The 22,971-nt window shown below is 41.2% G+C and overlaps 1 protein-coding gene across 9 annotated transcripts in view; it reads right to left on the bottom strand.

Moving 5' to 3' along the window:
• fbrsl1 (fibrosin-like 1) overlaps positions 1-9,072 on the bottom strand; it is a 353,758-nt gene extending 344,686 nt beyond the window's left edge. For 7 of the 9 annotated variants that reach the window (XM_028033119.1, XM_028033125.1, XM_028033120.1 and 4 more), the window contains exon 1: positions 7,605-9,071. In XM_028033119.1, coding sequence (XP_027888920.1) covers positions 7,605-7,928 — 324 coding nt within the window. In that variant the 5' untranslated portion in view covers positions 7,929-9,071. Of the gene's footprint in view, positions 1-7,604 lie in introns of all 9 variants that reach the window. The other 2 variants (XM_028033124.1, XM_028033126.1) reach the window with 2 other exon arrangements.
• Positions 9,073-22,971: the final 13,899 nt, after the last annotated feature.

The following is a 22,971-nucleotide window of genomic DNA, read 5'->3' as shown; positions in this document are numbered from 1 at the left end:
GGAAAAATGTGAAATCCACTCCCTTGATCTTACTACACATGGACTCTTGCAAAAGTGCAACAAATACTTCTAAGACATAACAGGACTTGATCTTCCACATTCCTCATTTTCTCTCATTTACATTTGCGCAAGTTGTTTTCTTAATATAGCACATTTAAATGCTACATAAATAAATCTTGGCCCAACTACCGCTGGCCAAACTGTTGCATTCAAAAAACACCAATTACTAAGTCAAACATAAAAAACAAATTGCAAGCAGAATAAGAGAAATAGAAGCCTAAAGAAAAGAAATTACTAACGGTTATTGACCAAATATCCAATTCTAATTGTTATAAAAATATCAATAACTGCAGTTGCCTAAGTTTGATTTTTTTTCTCTCTCCACTGAATAAAAAGAAAACTGTGAGATTACGCCACTGCAATGAAAGCTGTATTTTGACACTTTTTACACACCATCACCCGGGGCGTCAATAAACGTTTCCCCCCACTATGTCTTTCATCTAAAAAGGTGGTGTTCTTACTTGAACTGTCATCTGCTGAGTGCAAGCTGAACTGTGATGATAGATAATAGCCAACAAGTGGTGTTATCTGCGTGCTAACAACAGTGTCAGTATTTCAGGTGGAAATCTGCTCCCTGGAGGACTTCAAAGCAGCTAATTAAATCTGAGAAAACACACCCGTAAGGAGGTTCGCTGCCGCCGCGGATTCATACGGTAACATATGGACTGAAGACAATAGAACAGAAACTCCCAGCTTCTCAAACAGCTACTTCCAAGCTCCCCCTCGGGCAAAGGACTTAATTTGTCCATTGTGCACAGAAGAGCTGCCAAGAGCAGATGACGATTAGTGTGCAAAACTGTAGGCAAACACAGACGTGAGGTAGAAAAGTCTTTATCTACAGATCCTAAATACAGTCATGACCTATGAGCTTGTTTACTGCAAGAGCACCTCGCCCTCTCCCTAATGTCGCCACAGTGTCCGACCTAAATCCCCATTTAAGTGATTTTGTAAAATCACCCTGTGGAATAACAATAACAATAATAATAATAATTATAATAAAAAAGAACCCCAAACAAATCTGTAAATTCACGTTGAAGCAGATGAACAGAAGGATTGTAGGATTAGAGAGGGAGGGGAGATTTACAACTTCAGAGTCACACACGCACCAAATGGAGCAAATAAAACATCTTATTAATACTGTGACAGATGGATAATTGTGTCATTTCCATTATCCGCTCACTTGTTTGATACCCACTGGGAGGCTTTAAGCTGCAGCTGGTAATTATTTTACAGCACTGCTGTAAGGTGACAAACTATCCAGGAAGTGTCCAGGAAATTGCACTTCCAGAAACTGGAATAACTCCCAAATGTGGATCATTCTAATTTATGGTCCAAATTGTTCCCTTTAGGCTATTTTGCAGTGGGCTGCGGGGGAGAAGAGGTTGTTCACTGAGCAATTTCAGTGCACAGATAGTAAAATATTCCCTCATCTCAATTTTTTTTTTAAAGGAAGCACATAAACCTTGCAGAGGATCAGTAGCTGTACATTTCTGTCCTCCAGAAACCAACAGAAGCAGAATGCCTCCAAGTGAACCATCGCTAACAATTTTTTTTCTTTTCTGAACGGTGTAGGAAAGTGTGACAAACTACCGCGGCTGTGCATGTACAGTCGATTTGCACAGGTAAGTAAGCGGCTTTCCTATGTGAAGCCGGGGAATTCAAAGCAAATAAACACGACGTAATCAAATGCAGCTGTGGCTATAAATTGCTCCGGGCTGCAATGAAATGGGTTACGGGGGAGTAGGCGAGACCACCGTACTGCCTGAGTCCCATCAGCGCAGAGATGAAATACCAACAACAAGGAGGAACAGAGGATTTTTAGAGCCAAAGTGCTTTAGAGAAAAACACATAATCTGCAGATAAACACACATAGTTGAGAAAAGGTTACTCTGAAAACTTGCACAGAATTTAAAGATACACAGACACTGAGAGATTTGTTTTACTCTAAGGAAAGATGTAAAGTCCAACTTTAAATTTCAATACAATTAAAAGGATGAATGTGGAAAAGCTTATCAAGTCCAAGACCTCTTCAGTAGTCCCATGAGTCCCATGAGGTTGAGTGTGCGTGGAGGGTGTGTCACGGTGTGGGCCTGTTTCTCTTCCAAATGCCCGAAAAACCTTCTTGGACTCTATAGGTGGTAAACTCTTAAGTAGTCCCTTAAGGTGACTCGGAGAAAAGACTATATTCACACAGCAGGCAGATGCAATCCAAATTGGACTTTTTTTTCCTATGTGCAACCTATATCCGACTTTTCCATGGCAGTTTGAACGGCACAATTACAATCTTTTCATCCCTCCTCCCCAAAAAGAAAACAGATTTGAACCACTTCCAGATGTGTATCTCATAGTTTTCAAAGCGCCTGCAGTCTGAACTGTCATGTCGCATTTAATCCGACATTTACACCATTGACATGAGACGTGTCAAAGAAGCCAGACCAGATGTAAACAAGTGCTGAAAATCACAATTATAAAATTATGAAGGAAGTCTACGCCACTGACGCACATCACAACATAATCCCACCACTCTCAGCTCTGACTACACATCCAGACAGACTTCTCTACAGATGTTGCAGTCAATGTCCCACAAAAGACCATCACTATTAGTTGTTCTTTTCTGTTAGCTTCCATCGTCTTGTTATGATCTTGTGGCAATCTTGTCAGCTCCCATTGCTGAATAAACAACGGGATCCACAGTCGGCGGCATCCATTGTTATTTCCATAAACATATTCCATATTAATTAGAAGTTTGAACCATGCAAAAAAAAGAAAGAAAGAAATGGATACATAAAGAAATATGTGTACATAAAGAAGAAACATGCACAGGGCATCAAGGTCCACCTTCTTGCTACTCTTCTTCTATTGTTCGTACATGTTGTGTAACACACACAGCTGGTCACACATTGTTGGTTCCCAAAACAGAAGGAAACCAGCATCGGTTCTCAACAAAATGCAGATGTTCGGAGGCACGTGAACTGAACCGGTACTGGAACATGTGTTCTGTGGAATCATGTTGTGAGTGATCTAGAGCAGGGGTCTCAAACTCCAGTCCTCAAGGGCCGCTGTCCTACAGTTTTTAGATGTGCCACAGGTACAAAACACTGGAATGAAATGGCTTAATTACCTCCTCCTTGTGTAGATCAGTTCTCGAGCCTTGCTAATGACCTAATTATTATATTCAGGTGTGGTGCAGCAGAGGCACATCTAAAAGTTGCAGGACTGCGGCCCTCAAGGACTGGAGTTTGAGACCCCTGATCTAGAGAGAATGGTCACACCAAAGAAAAATGCTCAAAGATTTCTCTCTCTCTCTGCATGCGCCAACCTTTCAAAAATGCTTAAGAATACTAAACCCTGTCCTTCTGGTGAGAGAGGGTAGTACAAAGACATGAGAGGTGAATGTATTTTTAGGCTCCTGGCACATCTTTGTCCACATACTGTATAAATCATCGTTGGAAAAACAAAATCAGATAAAAACAGAATAGTGAGATTTAGGAATGGGGATTTATGGTACCGATTATCATTATTTGTGATAAAGTTTATGTTATGAGAGAAATGTTGATTCATCATTGTCACCATAAATTCAAATTAATGTTTAACCCCCCCGCCCCCCACCAAAACTGTCAAGATTGCTAGCTTTACTATTTCCTCCACTGTTTGTCCAATGGTAGTATCAATAAATATCAATAATTGAAAAAAATATGACTGAATGCAATTAGTGTGTGCAGTTTAGTCATGCAAATCCCACTTCTCTGTATGCCTATATTTTTAAAAAGTATCATTTGTGTTTGTGGGGTATGACTTCTATGCCATACACTTACCTTAAAAAAAGTAACAAATAGCTCTTATCGTCAATAGTACCACAAAATATCATGATAAACACACCAGGGCTGGTTATCAGTCACCTCGAAGAGGTTAAGAGCAGCACACAGCAGCTCAACGGTGGCCATGCTGGCTTACTGGAGCGTGATGCAATAGGTCAGAGCTATTCCCTGGCTGCCGTGTCCTCCTCATAATTGATGGGTAATTAGCGCAGGTAGTGTAGGTCATGAGTTGCACTCAAGCATGCAGCGAGCAGGTGAAAGCATGAGTCACGGCCGATGATGCGATGCCTCCAGAGGACGCAGACTCTTTTTCATTCTTTTTTTTTTTTTAAAGGGGCGTTTTCACTCACGCTACGCTACGGTGCAAACAAACGCGGCATTTGTCGCGTTCGGCAAACGGGAGATGAAAGCTGGCACAAAGTGAACGCGCTCGCTCCGTCTCCCCACACACGCACAAGAATCAAAGGGTGCTAAAAAGCTTCTTTTAATTTCACCGGATCCAGCAGCACCCTTTAATAAGCGCACTCCATTTGCATGCAAATCAGACCAATTACCAGCAAGTAGCTGGGATGCAAGTATCATTTCACATAGAGCCATATCATGCCTCATTTGCTTAGCCTTGAAACATAAGCTTCTATGTACAGCAGAGCGCACTGTTACTCTCTGTGTTCACTCAACACTGATTTAGCACTTGACTAAGAAAACTATTATTGCTGATAAATGTGTAAAACAGAAACTGTATAATTATCTGGCTTCACATCCCCCAGCGCCAGCCAGTATCTCCTTTCATTTGAAGATAAAGCCCTCAGAAGAAACCCAATCTCTGCTGCAGCGAGGTACCCGGCTGGCGTGAAACTCGGGGAAACTAAAATGACAACTGCACGAGAGCCGACGTAAAAAGATTACCAACAGAGCATGAATTTCACCCGCGTCCTTGCAGACAGGGCCAGTCAGAGGCACTTTGCTGCGTCTGACTTTAAAGTCTCTCTCTCTCTCTCTCAGCTAGAAGTGGTGTCCATAAAACTCAAAAGGGTAGAAATACTTTACACAACACTGCGTGAAGGCGTTTCTATTGAAACAAAGTTATTTGGGGGGAAGACAAACGCTTTAGTTTGTCTCTTATTGTCGCCATCAAACGATGCATCGATGTAAATCATCAAAGAAATCAGGACTTTTTGTCATTTTATAGCGCGTACCAACAAAGGCTTTTACTGGCTAATGCCGATTTATACTCTACTTGGAGCTCTGATTTTCTTTAATGGTTATGTGTAAACTTTTTGTTTAAACTCAAATTTAACAAATATGGGCTACAAAGTTCTTCAGATGCCATTAAAAGGCTAAATGAAATCTGATTTTGTTTTGCCGATCACCAGTCAAAGGTGATCGTAAAGAAGAAACATGCACACTGATTTGTTCAGTGACAAATTGTCCAATTTTAGTCACTGGCCAATCAATTGGTCCACCACTACATATCTTCAACATCCCAACACCAACGTTTTCCGATTACATCTATTTGCATCAGTAACAGGGACACAGTCGCAGTATTGCCATGTGTGTGAGAGTCACTGTGGAATATTGTTAATATTGTGAAAGTAAGACTGACTGATAACAGAATTCACATTTTAAATGGTTTTTAGCACTGTGTAATGGTTTATTTTGGTTAGAACTACAAAAACACTACTTTCTGTATATGAATCCATACTTTAACTTTGAGATTTTCAAAAGGCGACCAATATGTATAAATCAAAAATGTACCATGAAAGACTTTTACTGAAAATTCAATAGGATAAACAGAACAGTGGTGCAGTATTTTCTTTAGCCTTCCTGTTATTTGCTAAAGAGCTGCTCTCTCTCTTTGTCTTGCAGCCGAATTAAACCAGAAACATGTCTGATGTGACGGTTTCTATGTAAAGAGCTTCAAAGACTTATTTGGCTTCGTTTTAATGCTAAAAATATTTACCAATAGGGCGCTGGGTCTGGCCGTCAAGGGCATTGGCGGCCATGGCCCGCCCACAGTCAGCCGTGCCCCCCCTGGACTGGAAGCTGTTTGTTGTTAATTAACCTTAAAGTGGCCAACTCTCTGTAATTCCTATATCAATTTGATACAGTAGGGGCTTCCGCACTTCCCACATCGGTGCCTTCTGTCACTTTTTTCAGCAGTTAAAAGTGTGTAATCCGTTGTTAACGCATCGTAACTTGCTCTTCCGAGCCGCCTTTAAACGCAACATTAGCGCTACAACGCGCGCTGGGTTTACACCTGTTCGGCAGGGAAGGCAACCTGCTGCTGCTGTGCAGAGCTGCTCAGGTGTGTTAGAATCATGGCAGCAAACCAGCAAAACGCAAAGAACTTTGCATAGTTTTTCCTCCAAGCCAACCGACTGAGTTGAGTAATGCTGTTGGACGCAGGTGTTAGCAAAAACATGACTAGCTAACACCAACACACCACGTTAAGCTTGTTAACAAGGCTACTGGTGTTGTCTATGTTCAAAAGTGGGTAGTACTTGTTACATTCACTTGAGTAACTTTTTTGTAAAAAAGGTACTTATAAGAGTAGTTTTACTGCACTGTACCTTTTTCTTTTACTTGAGTAATATTGTTATTGCTACGTGGATTCGTTTTTCTCCCCCAAAAATAAACCTGTTAAACTCGTCTGGAGCAGGGGCTGTCTTTGACTCATCTTGACTTAGTACCAACTTCCACATAAATGGTAGCTACAACCTGGTGACATAATCGCTAACCAGAGTGAGTTTCCAACTTGCCAATCAGTCTGGGGTGTTCAGGGGTAAAAAAAAAAAAATTTCTTCTCTGGTCACTAGTAGATGTCTTGGTACAGTTTGACTCAAAAAGCTATGTAACCACTGCTGACCCATAGCTGCTGAACTTTACAGATGGGAGGTAGGAAACTGATGATGCAGCTACAACTGAGTGAAGCGTGAGCGTGGACAACTGGTTGAGCAAATCTGACTAAGCTGCATGTAGGAAGCAGGAGTGCTTATGACCATCACTCTGTGGGATTGCTGCCCTTAAACATGCCAAGAAGCAAAAGAATATGGCAGTATTAAAAATAAAAATAAAAAAATCAAATGAATAAACAGTGAAAGGTGTCAGGAGGAGAAACCTCCTTTTCTGACACCCAGCATGCCAGAGAGTAATGATAGGAACAGACTTATCAGCACATGGTATATCAGGCTATAACAGATGAACCCCGCAGTAGGCAGTTTATCAAAGGGCACAATGTCAAGAGCACACTGATAGCTGGTAGTGAATGAGAATATGAAGCAACACATCAGCCATAGCCAAAAGTGACAGGACAACATGTTTATTTTTTCTTCCCCTCAATAAAACAGATGCTGTCAATAATTAACCGCTCACACACAAAACTTCTAAGATTCAGTAAACCAGACAGATGTTGTAGCTGCAAAACATTTCCCCCCCCCATTTCCTTTTTATGTCAGCACAGACCTGGAAGCCCCCCAAAACAAACAGATATGGACCCACACAGCTGTCAGCAGCCCTAAGGAATCATCATCAAACCAATAGCTGATCCAGCCTATCAGCTGACATGAAGAGTCAAGGTTCTACCTGGCGTCATTTGAAAGAAACTAATGACAAATTAGACCAGACTTCAACCTCAGTGACCCCCCGCACTTTTCGATAAGCATCACTGATGATGAGCAGAAACACACAAACACACACACAAAGGGAACTGATACAGCTCCTCTTTACCTCCAGACGTTCCAGGCTGATGAAGCTGGCAATAGCAAATCCATCAATGATATCCTCCTCCTGCGAGCTGGACTCCCGTCTCTTCCTCCGAGGGGGGCGCGGGGCTCTGGCGGCGGCAGCGGGGTGAGGCGTCTTTTTAGCGGCCGGGGAGGCGGCGTCTCTCCCGGGACTCTGTCCCTCCCTGTCAGAACAGGAGGAGTTGGGCTCGGGGCTGCGGGCGTCTTTGCTCCCCGGCTCCCGCAACCTCCGCACCCTCTCCCGTTTGGCCCGGCATCTCCGACCCTGCTTCAGTTTCCCATCCATGTTATTGGAAAGAGCTTGCATGCAGTGTCAAAATAACACGGGGAAAAAAACGGAAAAAGAAGAAGAAGAAGAGGAGAAAAAAAAACTCCACAGGACGTGCACGCCCACAGACTCGCGGAACCGTATAATAACAAATAACACACACTGGACTGAGAATTAGAGGCTGCGCTATAACGTGCGGATAGCGCCGCGCGCGCACGTGTGCAAGTACGCGTGCGCGAGCATGTGCGCGTGCGCTATAGAGTGTATATGGTGTGTGTGTGTGTGTGTGTGTGTGTGTGTGTGTTCGCGAAGGCGTCTGTGTGCGCTAGTGTGGATGGGAAGGCAAATAACGCCTGAAAACACTCAGTGACCTTGAGTACAAACCTCCCCGATTTCCACTACGGCGAGGCAAATGTTCAAGTATCCCGCACAGTCGGCGAGGGAGCGGGCGAAGCGGCGCGGATCCGCACGCTTTTTCCGTCACGAATCCGCACGGTGTCGACGCGGGGTCCGTGAAAGCAGGTGCAAAACGGGCAAACTGTGGAAAAATCCGCGCATTACAGCCGCCTCGCAACTTTTGTTGCACGGGAATCATAGCCAGCGATGTTCGAGCCTGACCACGCAGCGTGCCGCAGACGCCGTAGAGGAATCATGTCGCTGGCCGTTGTTCTTTTCCACCACCCCAGCCCATGATCCAGGGCTGTCAGACACGGAGAGGGAGCTCGCGGGATACTATCCGTCCGAAACCAACACGTACGAGTGTCGCGAATAATCCCCGCACGCGACGCCGTTGAGTTTTTAAGTGATATTCCTCCTCATCGCTTCAGGGGGTAAAGAATCCCAAGTCTGAGAGAGCTGTACTTCTGCGCAATATTTCCACCAAGGAGGGAGAAAATAAATAAATTTAAAAAAAAAAAATTAAAATGACCCGAGCCGTCCGAATAAACCAACCATCCAGTGTGAAATCAAACTCCACAAGGCGATGAAGCGGTCTCTTCCAGCTCAGATAATGTTGAGTTTCCCCTATAAATCCACTCCAGTCCGTCCCCCTGGCTGCTCAGTTGGCTCACTGGCTCATGGTATTTTCAATTCGCATAATAAGGCTTTGATATGTGTCCTTAAAGCGACAGGAGTGATTAAAATCTCCTCTCCCTCCCTTCTCGTTCCCTTCATCCGAAATTAAGAGACGCACTCGAGCTTCAGAAAACCCACATAACTGACGTATTTCCGCCACCCGTGGCCTACAATTTACCAAAGGAAGGAAGCTCGTTTAAAAAAAAGAAAAAGAAAGAAAAAAAGGAGAAAGGGGGGGGGAAATCGTTCTTTGACACGGTTTGGATGTATTTTGTATGTCTGTGTGCCAAAGCAGATGCTACATCCAGGGGCGCTACTAGAAATACACAATGGGGTTGTCACCTGGGGGCTGCTTGGAATCTTGGGGTGGCTCATCAACTTTTACTGGGATAGTTGCAGTATTTGGGGAATGACTGGCAATAAAAACTGACTTTATGTGAAGGACTAAAAAATACGACATGAATACATAAATAAATCCCCCAGCTAAATGTTATTTCCTTTCTTAATTTGTATCAAAAACTAGGGCTGTTGATGTCAGCACGTTAGTCCATGGATGCATGCGGTTAATCTGAAAAGTTTAAAACATTAATATTACATAATGCAGATTGATTTAACCCAAACCTTTCTCTCCTTACTAGGGTTACTAAGTTCACAACAGTGCGGTCTTGTACTGCGGTCATTTGCATTTGCGAAAAGATGAGCGAGCACGGTCAGACTAGTGTGCTCTGCGGCACATTTCATTTGAAAAACAACATTTGGACGTTGGGATAAAATCAATTAGTAGTCTGTAGTTATTGCCACGATGAATTATCCATCCACCGAAGCCTTTATGAAGGCAGTTCATATAGTCAACGTGTCTAAATGACGTTTGAATCAAAGCGACTTCTTTTAAACCGTCCTGAATGTAAAAACCTGGTTTGGTTTGAGAAATTAAAAGATTTTCTTTAACATTCTTGTGACAACATGCATTTTTATTTATTTTTTTACATCTACAATTCAAGCTTACAAAGTTAAGCGTGGTGATCAATAGTGATCAATCACAGCGCTATAGTGTGATTAATCTGATTTAAAAATGTTACTTATCAAAACACGTGCAGATGTAGAGTTTTCTTTTGAGCAGCATCATGCTCTGTGGATCTGAGAGACCCTCACCCCCCAGCCTCTCCTTCCCCATTGGAGACTCAACCAGCTGAGTCATGTGCTTCCCTACGACAGGTTATCACTTGTAGAAAATAGAAGCACACACACACACACACACACACACACGCCGACGCATCCATCATCAGACTGTGAAAGCTCCGTCTGCTGCTCTGCTAAAGTCACCAACACAAAGTGTGCTCAGCCACATTTTACTGGCCTGTAAAGGTCAACATTTCATGAGCGCGCTGTAACTATTTGAAACATATGGGTTGTCGAGTTTACCCTTGGATTAGGCTTTTTAGATTCATGTGCTTCTGGATCTGCAGCGCGGGAAACTTCCCCGGTGACATCTGGGGAATCCTGTACCGCTGCCAGATTAAGGTACATCCTTTGGATCAGGAGTTAAGGATAACGACGTTATGCAATCACTGCACTGTGTAACCTTAGGTTTCAGTTCTCTGCTGCGTCATGTCTCCTCCTACGCTGCCATGAATACTTCTGCAGCACTTTTCATTCACTATATGTGACATAGTCACAGGTCTGAGGTAAACGTTTAGGAATGGCAGCAACAGATTAAAGTTTCTCTGAACCTCCTGCATGGGATTAAAGTGCTAACTCTAATGAACTGGGATTGATTTGCCACATTGTTACAGGATTTATTTATTTTTTTGTTCTTATATTGAGTGTAGACATCTAATTTTCATTCATAAGTAAGCAAAAATAAATAAATAAAAATCCCGTTTTGCAAATATCTGATTATGATTCTGATTATCTGATTATCTCCTCAGCTGCAAGTCATTTGTAAAACTCTGGATCTAAATAAAGCAACTTCACTGATGTGGTTCTTTGCACTGTTTAAACTTACTGTACTTCTTCCATGTTGTTCCCACTATTTCAACGAACGCACTCTGCGCTCTGCGACAGAAACAATCACCTGTAATCTCCCGTGAAAGTGTCTCTCGCTGGGATTACCTCTGTGCTTTTAATGGAAAATACATAAGGGACGTAAACAAAACCCACAAAATAAGAGTCATTAAAGCAGACTGTGCTACGAATTAAATTGCTGTACCCAAGGATTCATCAGTTCATTCACAAAAGCCTTGAGATACAGTATATTACTGAGAAAAATATATTTAGGCACGTCTCTCCTACATTTAGAGACATGCCACTCAGATGTTGCTGCAGCACAGCATCTTGTCAGAATCACAAACGTAAATGTATTTTATGCAAAAATGTACAGACAAGATAGTGGTCAACTCTGAACTATAACCTTTTGCAAGTGATCAGCCTCCTTTTTCCTTTTTTCTTTCTTTCAATGATGTTTTTCTGTTTGACATTCTTCGCATACGGCAACAGTGGGAGAGCTCACACAAATAGTGTAGTTGCTCTCTCAACAGGTTCTCCTACCTGAGCTCTATATCTCTTCAGCTCCTCCAGAGATTGTCCTACTGGTTAAATTATTCGAATAGCATTTTTGTTTTAGTTTCAATTATTAAAAAATTTTTAAATAATTGACAACAATGGTTTTTTTTTTTTCTGGCACATACACCTACTAAGGTTTGTGGTTGCACAATGACAAAATGGAAGAAAAAAGTTGAATACCTTCGCAATGTACAATGTATTAAGTATGGACTTACAGAGTTTAAGGTTATTTTTTTCTGTTTTAATCAACAAATATGTCTTGCATATACAAAGTTACATACATTTTGGTGACTAGGGAACACCCATCCATCCATCCATCCATTTTCTGTTCACCCTTGTCCCTAATGGGGTCGGGAGGGTTGCTGGTGCCTATCTCCAGCTACGTTCCAGGCGAGAGGCGGGGTACACCCCGGACAGGTCGCCAGTCTGTCGCAGGGCAACACAGAGACATACAGGACAAACAACCATTCACACACACACTCACACCTAGGGAGAATTTAGAGAAACCAATTGACCTGACAGTCATGTTTTTGGACTGTGGGAGGAAGCCGGAGTACCCGGAAAGAACCCACGCATGCACAGGGAGAACATGCAAACTCCATGCAGAAAGACCCCGGCCGGGAATCGAACCCAGGACCTTCTTGCTGCAAGGCAACAGTGCTACCAACTGCGCCACTGTGCAGCCCCGACTAGGGAACATACACTTAAAATGTCATTTTTGGAGAAGTGTTCGAGTCAAGGATGAAGATGTAAATACCTCCAGCACGCTGGTGTTTTTACCATCCTGACTGCAAAGAAGAATCTCGTTCGCCTTGGCCACATTAAATGCCAAAAATGTTACCGTATAAAAAAAACATAACGATTCAAGGGACTGTTTCCAGAATATGTCCTCATACACTAAAAGGATGTTTGCACAAATGTTTCCAGCTCCAGCAGAATGTATTTTCTTTTACTGCAGAGCAGGGATTTGAGCATCTTACAGCGGCCTGGTGCTCCACTGTGAAATCTAGAGGTATTGATTTCTCGGGAGCCAGAGCATTTACAAAGGATATGGTGTTTATGTGTGAAGAGATTTTTTATTTTTTTTTTATTACTTTCCCTCAGATCCTTCATTTCTCAATCCCAGGCCTGAACAAAATACACACTGTCGGAATCACTGTATCTCATCAAAAAATAACCTTAAGCCAGTCTTTGCCCCTGACCTCGGATTGAACGAATCCTTATCGTGGCCGAGGATGCAAACCAAAAAAAAAAAGGACAATTCTGCCACTTATACATCATAAACGCGTGACAGCCTCCCTCTGCTCATTCCCCCCACCCCCATACCTCCAAGCACAGGCGCTTCTAAGCGTTTCAAAGAAACCAGTGTTTGAGTGACTCCGATGTGGGAGCTCAGAGTCTATAGCCATGGATTAGACTCACGGCAAATAGTAGCATGGAAGAAACAGAGGTAATCTCTTCCCTCTCCCTCACAGCCCTCTCTCTCCATACCTGGTCCTCCGTTTTTTTTAAGCTCCTTACTGAATTAGTTCTCGCAAAGCTGCTCACACAGAGAGGGGTTTATTCACAGTGGGGGGAAAACGACAGGAAAACAAGACCGTTCGCTGGTTTGAATATTGACAAGTTGCTCACCTACCCAGTTACTGTTCTCCACAGCAACCAAGAGAGAAAGATGGAGGTTCGTACTCTAAACCAAAAGGAAATACGACGTCTAACATCTCTATGTTTGTTTATACTCAGATACACTGCATAATCAGATGTGAATAAAAAGAAATAAAATCTCATTATCCTCACTTGCTCAATGTAGTCCTTGGTATAATCACCCACAGTACATCACACTGTACTCTATCTACCCGACAGCACAATCAATTTGCATAAAAGTAGTTTTGCTTCGCAATTTCCCAGAAACACCACATTAGCTGCAAGTATTTCGGGATTGCCACTTACCACTGCCTGCACTATGAAGATCTCAGAATAAGCCGAAAGAGTCTCACAAACATTTTGTGTTGGATAAATACTCTGTTTAAAAGGTATTTTAAGAAAGACAGCCGCAGTCTTACCGCGGACCACATGTGGTGCAAACAGAAAGGCATTTATCTTCTGACATTAGCCACTTCAAATATGGTCAGACACCTAGACTAGAGCCCAAAAAGAATAAACAACAAAAATTAGAGGTCTTGAGTGCAGATTATATTAACAATTTTGGAACTTTTAATGGTGGGTTATAAGTGTTCACCAATGGCTTTTAGGGTGTTTTCACACCTGGTGGTCCAGTGGACTCGGTTCGACTGGGGACCAAAACTGAGACATTTGTTACATTTCCAGCCTGGTGCGGTTCGCTTACACGCTGTCCAACAATTCAAACTCTTTTGAAAACCTGTTTACCACCTCGCCTGTGGTGGCGCTGCTCCAAAAATCACTGCAGAAAAAGACACTAAAACCTCAGAAGACTAAATGAGAGCAACGGCCTTCTTTTGAAAAATGTAAGCAATATGTCAATGCCATTAGATTTTAGCAGCTGTAGGGTTTCTGTTTTGGTTTGGTAAAAGACCATGAGCCATTTTTTCCACTAGCGTTAGACTCTCAGGTTTGTTCTGGTTGTATTCACCATTATTCCCTGTGCCTTGGTTCGCTTCCGCTGCTGCGCTTGCATCCATGTACGCATTCAAATCAAGCCAGAGTTCACTTCAACCAAACCAAGACCTAGATTTTTAGACAAATCAAAGTTCACTTTTTTTGGTCCGCATCAGAGTTCGAGTCACACCTCCCCAAACTAATCAGACTTTCTAAGGAGCAAACAAATTGGAGTTTGATTAAAGTGGAGGCTGGTGTGAATGCACCCTTAATTTCACTGAATTTTCCAGTTGACTTTTAGCATAATCTCTGAATTATATAGCTGTATCCCTGTCTTCCATCCATCCATTTTCTAACACCCTTGTCTCTAATGGGGTCAGGAAGGGTGCTGGTGCCTATCTCTAACGAAAGTTTCAGGCAAGAGGCGGGGTACACCCTGGACAGGTCGCCAGTCTGTCGCAGGGCATGTATTCCTCTCTCATAACCCCAAATTCAATGCAGTGTTGAATGCAGTGTAGAACTCACCACCACTGGAGTCTACTGCATTGGACATGTGATTGATTACACTGCTCTCTCTGGCAACATAACGCAAAGTCTGAGTTTGGGAGTTGGCTGCCCAGTTTCACATTTGGCGCAGAGGGACTTGTGGTGTGAGGCAGTTTCACAGGAGCTGGACTCAGCCCCTCAGTTCCAGTGCAAGGAGCTCTTAATGCTTCATGACATTTGGGATTATGCTCCCACTCTGCGATAATAGTTTGGGGATGCATGACTGTGCACCAGTGGATGAAATAAGGTCCATAAACGCACGGACGAGCAAGATGGGTGAGGTGGAAGATGAACAGAGCCCTGACCTCCATCTGATAAAACACCATTGGGGTGGAGCTGCAAGTCAGACTGTCACATCCAACATCAGTGCATGACCTCACAGATACTCTCCTGGAACAACAATGAAAACTTTCCACAACCATGAACCTAAACTTTTTGGACAGCTTTTCCAGGAGAGTTGAAGATGTCATTGCTGTAAGGCACTTAAAGAAGTAAGCATGTAGAAAGAATGATATGAAAAACATGTCAAAGAAGTCGACTAAATAACGTCAACAGCATATTGTCTCCATCATAACTGCCTTTGCAGCCTGGAGATTTCAAGAGCTAAACTGATGAATCTGGAATCCAGATTTTCCTAAGCTGTAGCCTATCTGTGAAGAGGGAACTAGAACTCATTGCATAAGCTGTAAACAACTGCATTCTCACATTGTTGGTTATTCTTCACATACATGGAAGAACTCGGTATTTCAGGTTCGGGTGCTAACTATATGTTAGCAACATGCAGTAATAAATCTGATCTTTAAATGAGGGAAGATTGCAGGTAAGTGTACCCTTTCAAACGCTGCTTAAAATAGCTTGTCATTATTTATCTGTCGAACTGCAAAAAACATGAATCTCAATAGTCTCAAACACTCAGTTGTTTTAAATATACACTCGTTGGACTCCCGACTGAAACATCTCAATTTGCTTCCTGGGGCAGGCTGTCTGTGAGGGAAAACATAAGTATGTGGTTGCTTGCCTATGGGGCTTTTGGCTTCCTCTGTGACACATCACAGAATAATTCACCAGTTTGGTGGCAATTTACAGGCGGACTCAACAAGAAATCAGCCCGGGGCCCTCAGTCAGCGAGCTTTGCTATCGGGAACACTCCACGGCCAACGAATGGGACCGCAGGGGGTCAGATCACGCCAACCGCCGCGTGCAAAATTAACCTGTTCGTTCTTCCTATTCATCTTCATCTCTCCTATTCTGTGTGGATCTGTGTTATTTCTGTGGCCTGTTTTAAAACTGCCACTCTTTGATAAATTAAAATGGTGTATGATATTCAAAAGCAGCTCAAAAATCACGTAGACTCAAGCTGCTTCATTATCCACAGTTGAGAATGTCTACATCAGCCAAGACAGAGAAGATGTTTGTCAAGTAGGAAGTGCCACTCAAACATCAACACTCACTGCATTTCCTTTACCGATGTGCCTAAAACTTTGTCGATATTCTACTATTTTGGAAAAAAACGCAATTTCGAAATTGCTGCGATTCCATTAAATATGAAGCGCAATTAAAATTACACGTGAATAAGTTTGTCGTTCACATGATAATTCATTTAAAAAAAAACATGCTTCCTACCACTTCCTGTCGTCTTCTTCGTCTTTTTTACACCAGCACTAGCATCCGGTGGTTGATCAAATGACTCGTGATGCAAAAAAAGTGTTTCCATTGCAGTTTTGTGAAATACACTAATTTCGATGCAGCCAACAAAAAACGCCTCATCCTAGCAAAAAAAGAAAAAACAAAAAAAAATTTTCCTTTAAATTGGCGTGTTTACATTACAAAAATTGATTTTCCTAATTCCAATTTGCGCAACCACATCAAAGTTTCCCCCAGAAAACGCGCTAAGCCCCGTGCTCAGGAAGCTAGCGCAGTCATTCATCCAGCTGGACGCCATGTTTTTGAGTTAAAAAATATTTAATGTTGACAGGAAATTTGAAAATATCACTTGTTAGATATGTTTTTTTGGAAGACTGGAAGATTAATACCTAAACACCAACTATAAAATTTTTTAAAAAGCCAATAATTAAAAAAAAATAATCTAAAAACTAAAATAAATAAACAATGCTAAACTCAGTAGGGGGACAAGTAAAGCCTGGTGGCCCGCCAGGCTTGTGTTACTCTGTGGGAAACCCAATACATAGTCAATGGAAGTGCAGCTACTTTAAAGGATTTCTGAAATGTACAGCTGCCCACTTGTACAGGCCAAATATCTTTTGGATACATTTAGTGGTTAGAAGTCATAACATTTCAGTTATTTGGCAACAATGAAAGGAACAAGGGTAAAAATAGTCAATGAGGGACTTAAACCTAAGAATACAACTGCAACTGTTGAGCATGGAGGTGGTGTAATCATACTAAGGGTCTATTTTTCTGTCAGGGGTTCAGTGTCATTTCGTTAATTGGGTGGAATGAAAAAGCAAGACAGGTTTGAATTGTTGAAACGGAGACAAAATTAGGCATTTCATCTGGACAGTGATTTCAACGCACATTGAAATAAGAATAACCCTGAAAGCCCCAAATTAACATGACTTCTATGAAACGTCAATCTGGCTGTGTAGTCCATCATCACAAGTAGAAGGATGCCACCACCTCGAATAAACAAGGGAACAACCGAACGCTTCACAAAAAGCTGTCGACAGAGCCATTCAGATGCCAATAATTTAAGTGGGCAGGTTGTAAATTCGAGCGCTTTCGGATATTTTATACCGCCGAGGAGCAAGGTTTAATCAAACAGAAAGACTGGCCCCTGCTGGCCCCTGAGCCGTGCGGGCGAGAGAGTTGAATTTATTGGCAACACTTGAAAAGGCAATGTAGCTTTTATTACAGTCATCATTCAGGGTGGAATTAGTAATGCGACCAGCCATTTTAGTGAAATAAATTGAGTGAAGAGAGTGATGTGGATAAATGTCATGTTAAATGCCAACATTAAAAACAATCTTTTAATGTGTTTCCTGCTCCCAGAGATCCCGGAGCCAAGAATCCCCACCCTGCCCCCCTCGCCACTGCATTCTTGTTTCAGTTCCAGGCCTTGCTCAACATTTTGAGCAAAAAAAAAAAAAAAAAAAAAGCCATTATGATTTTTTTATCGATCCTTGATGTGGAATGCCCTCTCTGATGTTAGAGCAACAAAGCTCTCTGCCTCTCCATATCGCCTGTGACAGCGTAAAAAAGAAAGAAAAAAAGAGCCACCCCGAAAGGAAAGCCGATCAATATTTCACTCCATCGGCGCTTCGATTCCCATCGGCTGGTGTAAAGATAAAATAAGGATGTCTTCTGACTTCATCTCTGAGACGAGCACACACGTCTTGTGGCGCTTCCACCCGGATGGTATTATCATCTCATATCTTTAAGAGTGTGTGCAGCGAACCACGTCTCCCTGGAGGTACAGTCAGGAAGTCATCGCTTGTTCAGTTCTGAAATTCCCTCATGGCCAAGTTGTTCTATAACTGTAACATTATGTGCATGTGGTATGTTCTCAAGTGCTCCACTGATCTGAGCTAATGTTAATAGCTGAAAGGCTTTCATTGTGTGTTTGGATTGATTTATTGACATTTCTCTATAGATTGGCTCCAACTTTTTTTTTGTTTACCCCACGAAAGGGAATTTTGAAGGGAATTTACCTGCTAAAAGTTGTTGAAATTTTAACAAAGAAGTATATATTCAACAAGTAGTTTTTAAATTGTTAACCACTTTATTTTGTGAGTGATCCTACCTACATTTTTATTACAATATAACAAAAGTTGTTGGTTGAGTTGGTATATTTTCTCTTTCATATGCTGCAGTAAATAAATAAATTGAAAAGGCTTCAATTTTTTTGTTCATGCTTATGTCCCCCAGTTCTGTATGGTGTGTGTGTGTTTATTGGTGTTAATGGGGTAAAATTCACAGTACTCTGCCACTTTAGGGTGGGGGGATGGCATACACACGCAGCCACACACTCTTGTACCAACGCATAAATAATCCAAATGGCTGAAGGTCATGCAAACATGGGTTACTATTACAGCAATGTGGCCCTGCCTACTTTGATGCTAGATGCAGTCTTGATTTAAGAAAGCCAACGCAATAGGATTCCATCTCTAGATATCATTGTTGTATCGGAGAACTTAAACGCTTTTACTTTAGAAGTGTCCAAAACATCAGTGGCAGTCCGGTTTAGCTGTTCACAAAGCTGAGCATGTTTTTGAATCATGTGTACGAAGGCCATTATTGAACTAAAACTAAGTCATTAAAATCATCCTACATTATTAAAATGGAAACCAGATACGTAATTATGGGGCATATTAATCGCATTTTATTTTATTATGGAAGAATATTAGCTGAGTAACAGTTATGACTTGTCATGAGATATTGTGGTTGATCAAAATTTCGGTGTCGCAGCAAGACGTTAAGTTTGTTTTTAAGCTCTGGCGTGTTTAGCAGTGATGCTAACGTTAAAGTCAAACATGCTAGCAAGGGTCTGAGACGGTCATTGCGAAGCTGTGATTCTCGAGGAAAAGATTGACAAGGTTGTTAGACTGGATTTAAAATGTTACCATTGTACAGTGTTGTATAGTAACGAAGTAAAAATACTTCACTACTTTACTTAAGTATATTTTGGAGTACTTCATACTTTCCTCGAGTATAAAATTTTTTGATGACTTTCACTTTTACTTCACTATATTTCAGAACTTAATTGCGTACTTTTACTCCGATACATTTTCAATGTGTGGTTTAGTTACTCGTTACAAAAAAGCGAGAGAGAGAAACAAAGTGTTTTGATCCCACCTACTGATTAGCAAGTAGCAAGCAGGCTACCGAACAAAGTCCGCAGCCTACTTGCCTGGGCTTGTTCATCACCACCAATAGGATACACCTGTTTCGCTTCTCCCATTAAACACAAAGCAAGTCTCGCAATCAGCAGCAGCCACATGGAGGAGGAGACGGAGACCACACACGGCTCCAGGGGAACCACCAGCTGGTGATGAGAGCCCATGGCCTTATTTAAACACAATACACTCTTTTGTGGGTGTTAAAGATTCGTCGTACCGCATGAAGTTTATGTTATTCCTGCCCGAAGATGTGGAAATTCTATCTTACAAAAACTCCCCGTCCAACTTGAAGAAACACATCGAGGTAACTTCTTATGAAATGGTTATAATCCTCCTGTTTCAGTAACTATAGGTTGGTCACTAGGCACTACTGTATTGTGAAACGTTGACCATAAATGAACTTTGTTTGGCATTGTTTCAGTTCCATACGTGGTGTATTTAGCTTAGGCTTAATGTTGACTGTAGCAGGCTACCTAGACTCCTCTGTTCAAGGGGGACAGAAGCCATAGCGATAGCAATTTAGACTAAATTGAACGAATATAGGAAAGGCATGCAAGTTCAAAACCAGGTTTACAGATGCCAATAAGCTGCATTTCCCTCCCAATTCTTTTCTTCTTTTGCATAATGACCAGTTGTGTGCACCACCTACTGACTGTAGCATTGACTGATTCACTGATTTGTGAAGTAGAGTAATCGTAACAGATCTTTCTCTTCATGTTGGCCGCATTTTCTGTACTATTTATTTTTCTCATTTTCAGCACTGACCTTACTTGAAGGGAAAACTTAAGGCATACAAAAACTTTGTATTTTCTGTCCTGGAGGGTTTACTAAGAAGCTGGTTCAGTTGTAAAGCAGGTTAAGTTAACCTTGTGCTATAGGTAAAGCACCTAATTTTCTTAACTAAATGATGCCTGCAGGTATATCTATTAGCAGGATTAATTTTGCCTGCACTTGGTTGTGTACATTATTTTAAGTGTATTTGACAAGTTTACCAAAATATAAAAAATGTCATTCAAACTGCATTTGCTTTGTTTTACTTTTTACTTGTACTTTTCATTACATTACTTGAGTACATCCATTTTTACAGTAATTTCCATACTTAAGTACAAGAAGTTTCAGATACTTTAAGACTTTTACTCAAGTAACATTTCAGTCAGTGACTTGGACTTTTACCAAAGTCATATTTTGGAGAGGTACTTGTACTTTTACTTGACTCTGAGATTTCAGTACTTTATACAACACTGCCATTGTATCCCTTAATCATCAAAACGCTTCTTCAGATGGAAGATGAAGCCGATGAAATAACTGAAATAAGCGAAAGGGGAAGCTTCTTTCTGAAAAATGGAGGATCCAGTGTAATTGGAATTGCCTCGTCACAGCTTGTACGTTTTAAATCTGTACATACTATAATTATATTATTTAGTAATGTAAGGTTTAACAAGGAGTCAGAAACATTCCCCTGAGGTTTTGTGACATGGTATATTCTTCTGCTGGACGTAGCTTTCAGAATATGAGTCCATTGTGGTCCTAGAGGGAAGGACAAGTTCAGCAGCACCTTTCTCTTGGACTGTGAGTGTTTCAACATGATATTAAGTCCCACATGTCATGAGAAGATATCTCTCAGCTGTTTCATGTTCTGTGCTGTTGCCCATCTGCCACAAGATGCAACTTGCTGTGTTTCTCAGGGATGGTATTCTGCATACCGCGGCTAAACTGATTATTTATTTGAGCTACCGGTCTGTTCACTCTTGTCTTAACTCCCACACTGCACAAAGGCATTTTACAGGCCTGGAACTGCTGCTCACTGGATATTTTTCATCCAGTGAACATCTTTTTTTTTTTTTCTTTTCTGTTAAATGGAGAGAAACTCATGCATGAAAATCCCAGATGAGCAGTTTCTGAAACACTCAGACCAGCCTGCTAAACTGAAACAACACATTCAAAATCACATAGACCCCACATAATTCCCCATTTTGATTCTCAGTTTGAAAGTCTCATTTATTCTAATGAGATGATTACATTCATTTTAAAAATGGGTTTAAATGTGGTTTATTGTTTAGTTCAGCAATAAAACTTACAGAATTTCTGCTCAGAAATACTAAATAGAATCTACCTATATAACAAGGGGACAAATTGTTACACCAGTCCAACTTATTAAATCGTAATATTTTCGTTGTCTTTGAAGCCCTGCAGTGTAATTAAATGTGAGCTTTCATTAAGCAAAGCTAAGTTAATTTTAAAGGGCTTACGCTGTGTCCCCAAAGGTCAACGCATTTCTTTCGGCGAAATAAGCTGACTTGTGTATAAAATTAATTTTCAGAGTGATTAAATTAATTTGCATAATTTACATGACAATGTGTGCCATTAATTAGATGGTCTGTGACCTTTGGAGCAGCGGCGTCACACTGCAGCTCCGAGACGGCGAAGATCGCAGCTTTTCTGACACCCAAACTTCTTAAACTATGTGAGCAGAAGCAATGACCGACGGGGGGTGGGAAAGGTGATTCCTCTGACATGCAGCATGTCTTTTCTGTCTCCTCTGTGAGAGACAGACAAGTATTCACAACGGTCACACTGCAATTAGCACCAGAGCAACCAAACCACACCCACTGCAGCGGTCGCTTTGTGTCAAGTCCCCAAACTACGACAGAGTGAAAAACATAAGGAGGGGTAAGTAATCGGAAATTTTGAAATTAATCTCAGAGGTTTTCTAGAAAAAAATGAACTGAGTTTCAAAAATTGAAGATTTGTTTTACTTTTGGAACTCAGAAATGTCAACAAAAGAAAATTATAGAAAATGCCTGATTTGTTTTCTTGCTATTTATGACTTTTCATAGTAAGAAATTTTCAAAAGTAAAAAAACAACAACATTGCAGCTCAAAAATGTTAATTTTTTTTCCAGAAGATTTCATAAAATATTCTAAATATTTTTTGTTGCAAATTTTCAACTGAGTTTTTCAAAAATGTTCTTGTATTTTCCAGAATATTTCTGAGATTAATCACAAAATTCTAGATGTTTTTTTTTGTAGAAAATTTTCCTCTTTCCAAACTCAGATATTTCTGAGTTTCAAAAGTCAAAAATTGTTGAAATTTCCTTGATTTAAAAAAAAAATAATTTTTTTTAGAAAATGTCTGAGATGAAACTCACAATGTTTTTGTTTTTTTCGAGAAAATGTTTGACTTTTCAAATTCCGAAATTGACGAGTTTCAAAAGTCGAGAATCTTTGGCTTATGGAACTCCAAAATGTAATTTTTCCCCCCTATAAATTCTCTGAGATTAATCTCTAAATTTTGTAGTTTTTTGGCGGGCATTTACTCCTTCATCTACAATGGTGCTAATACACCGTAATACCAAACAGCCACCGCCCACCTAATCACACAAAAAGTGTCCTCCCACTTTACCTACAGTATATTTTAAGATCCTCGGAGACGTAGCCGTGGGTTACTGTAGCCTGTAACTGTTCACAAAT

Source organism: Xiphophorus couchianus, chromosome 12 (assembly GCF_001444195.1).
Source record: "Xiphophorus couchianus chromosome 12, X_couchianus-1.0, whole genome shotgun sequence".
NCBI lineage: Eukaryota > Metazoa > Chordata > Actinopteri > Cyprinodontiformes > Poeciliidae > Xiphophorus > Xiphophorus couchianus.
Note: the sequence above shows the minus strand (reverse complement) of the source record. Positions and strands in the feature narration are given on the sequence as shown.